Source organism: Anser brachyrhynchus (genome assembly GCF_964034855.1).
Source record: "Anser brachyrhynchus genome assembly, chromosome: 8".
Lineage (NCBI taxonomy): Eukaryota > Metazoa > Chordata > Aves > Anseriformes > Anatidae > Anser > Anser brachyrhynchus.
The window spans coordinates 9,603,850-9,606,177 of NC_137702.1; the positions used below are offsets into that span (position 1 = coordinate 9,603,850).

The 2,328-nt window shown below is 56.2% G+C and overlaps 1 protein-coding gene across 1 annotated transcript; it reads right to left on the reverse strand.

Moving 5' to 3' along the window:
- Positions 1-879: 879 nt before the first annotated feature.
- Positions 880-2,147, reverse strand: UQCRH (ubiquinol-cytochrome c reductase hinge protein). The gene is made up of 4 exons (XM_080601387.1): positions 2,013-2,147; positions 1,910-1,933; positions 1,599-1,760; positions 880-1,153 (listed from the first exon to the last, which is right to left on the reverse strand). The coding sequence occupies exons 1-4, from the start codon at positions 2,052-2,054 to the stop codon at positions 1,121-1,123; spliced, it is 261 nt and encodes an 86-aa protein (XP_080457513.1). The 5' UTR covers positions 2,055-2,147; the 3' UTR covers positions 880-1,120.
- Positions 2,148-2,328: the final 181 nt, after the last annotated feature.

Sequence of the window (2,328 nt, forward strand, 5' to 3'; positions counted from 1 at the left end):
TTTCCTCCTTGCTGATATCTTACCCCAAAGGGAAACAGAAGCACAGCCTGAACCGATGAGTTGCGCTCGGTGATCCTTGCAGGTCCCTTCCAGCTCAGGACATCCTACAGTTCATGAACTCGACCCCACTGCCCCGCAGCCCCAGGCTGGTGCTTACCGATGATGCCACCTCGCAGCGCAGCACTGCCCAAGTCCCCAGGTCACCACTCATGCATCATTCCCTGTTCCTGCACTCAAGAGTAGGGGGAACCACCAGCCTGTGCCCGTCCTCAGCCCCACGATCGGTCACTCTGGGACAGGACACAGAGCTGACCACAGCAGAGGCTTCTCCAACCTCTGCTGGCAACCTCTGAGGGGCAGCTGCCATTTTTCCCCCAAAGGCACATTAAACAGAAACAGCTTCACCTCGCAGCTTTCTAGGGGTGAGAATCAGGTACCAAGTTTGGGAATAGATAGCACTATTTAAAAAAAAAAATCACAAAAAATGTCAAAAAAAAAGGCTTCAATCAGTTTTTAAAAAAGTAATTCTATTTAGCTGTTCATGCATTTTACAGAAATCATGTTTCTTTCCTATAAAAAAGTCAACCTTTCATGTTTTTCCTCTGGAAGGCAGCATTTTTGGAAAAACTGGTTTAGTCACAGCTTACCAAGTGAATAACACTGATCTTGTGGGGCTCACAAATGTCTTCGTGGCTTCAACAAATTCTTACCTATGGGATCACAGCAGCCACCAGTCATCAAGGCTGCACAAGGACATTCCCACAGGTGAGGAAAAGTCTCCCCCATGTACACACAGGTGGGCTCTGACCCCCAATCATTTCATCTTAACCCAGTACCAGTACAAGTGAGAACAAGAGACTAAGAAATAAACCAAGAGCGTTTCCACAGGAACTCTGAATGTTTAATATGGAAAATTACAGAACATCAACATGGTTTGTGTAGCTGCACATCTTCCATGAGAACAGATGCAGTGACATGCTGGCACTCGGTCACTGCCAGAAAGCCGCTCCGTTTTTACTTCACATTGACAATAAGCAGGCAGGAAGCAGAACTGTGAATCCGAGAACCGACAAGAGCTCTCTGTCAGATTATGGAAGCAGATGGACAATCACTCCCATGTTCACTTCAGCTTGGTAAAGAGCTTGTGAGCAACCTGAAAGAGAAGACAAAGCACTCGGTCACTGACAGTTTCTGTTCAAAAGGGCTGGAAGCCGGCAGGGTTTTACCACCCGTCTCTTGGTTTTCTGGGCCACCGATGCCCATGGCCCCACAACCCTCTTGCCAGAAGTAATTCCAGGAACTTAACGAGATTTCTTACAAAGCTTCACCTCAGATGAAAAGGGGTTAACTTAGAAAAGGCAAACACAACACTGAGATAGCAAAGTGTCACCCGCATGGCAGAAACACTGTTTGACATTATTGTTGAATAATCTACAACACTTATGCTGGAACTGCTGTAGCAAACAGGAGAAGCGTTTAATAAGAGAAAGCACCAACATTCACAGCTTTTTGGAGATTCTGGAGTCACTCAAGAGCTACTAAGCATCACACTTTCACGCTCAGGAGCCTGGCTAAAGGCCGGCGTGCTCTGCACTCACGCAGTGGTCCCTGGCGTGCAGGAAGTCGAAGAGCTCCTCGGTGCACTGCTCCTCCGTCTGGGACCTGGAGGACACCCTGGCGTCGCACAGCTCCAGCCGCTCCCGCGCCTTGACGCACTTCTCTGTCTGCTCGCAGTGCTCCCGCACGGTGGTCAGGGGGTCCTGGGGGGGGGGCACAGGGCTGCGGTGAGCACGGGGAGCCCCGCACCGGGCCCCCCACAGCTCAGCTCTGCCCGTGGGGAGCCCGGCCCCGCAGCTCGGCGGGGACACGGACCGCGAGGCAGGGCGAGGGGCCCGCAGCCCCGGCTTACCACCAGCTCCTCCTCCTCCTCCTCCTGCGGACAGAGCACAGCACAGCCGTTACCGACACGCCGGGCACCGACCCGGCCCCGTCCCCGTCCCGTCCCCGCTCACCTCAGGCTCCCCGCCGCGCCCGGCGGCGCCGTGCAGCCCCATGCCGGCACCGAAGGACTCCCCACGGTCACCGCCGCCCGCCCCGGCAGCGGAAACGTCCTCGCAGCGCCCTGCGCCCTCCCCGCCCCGCCTCAGCGCTTCCCCTCCCAAAATGGCAGCCGCCGTGCCCCTCGCATCGTGCCCCCCGCCTTTCCCCTCGCTGTTCCTCGCAGCCGCCGCGCCCGGCCGTGCGGGAGCGGTCTGACCGCCGGGCTCCCCTCACCGCCCGCCCCGGCGTGAGGCCGGGGTCCGCCGTTCCCCCGCTCCCCCACCCCGC

Coding starts and splice junctions, on each gene's coding strand:
- UQCRH (XM_080601387.1), bottom strand. CDS start 2,054: ATGGGGCTGCACGGCGCCGCCGGGCGCGGCGGGGAGCCTGAG. Junction 1,934..2,012: donor GGCGCGGCGGGGAGCCTGAG/GTGAGCGGGGAC, acceptor CTCTGTCCGCAG/GAGGAGGAGGAGGAGGAGCT. Junction 1,761..1,909: donor AGGAGGAGGAGGAGCTGGTG/GTAAGCCGGGGC, acceptor CCCCCCCCCCAG/GACCCCCTGACCACCGTGCG.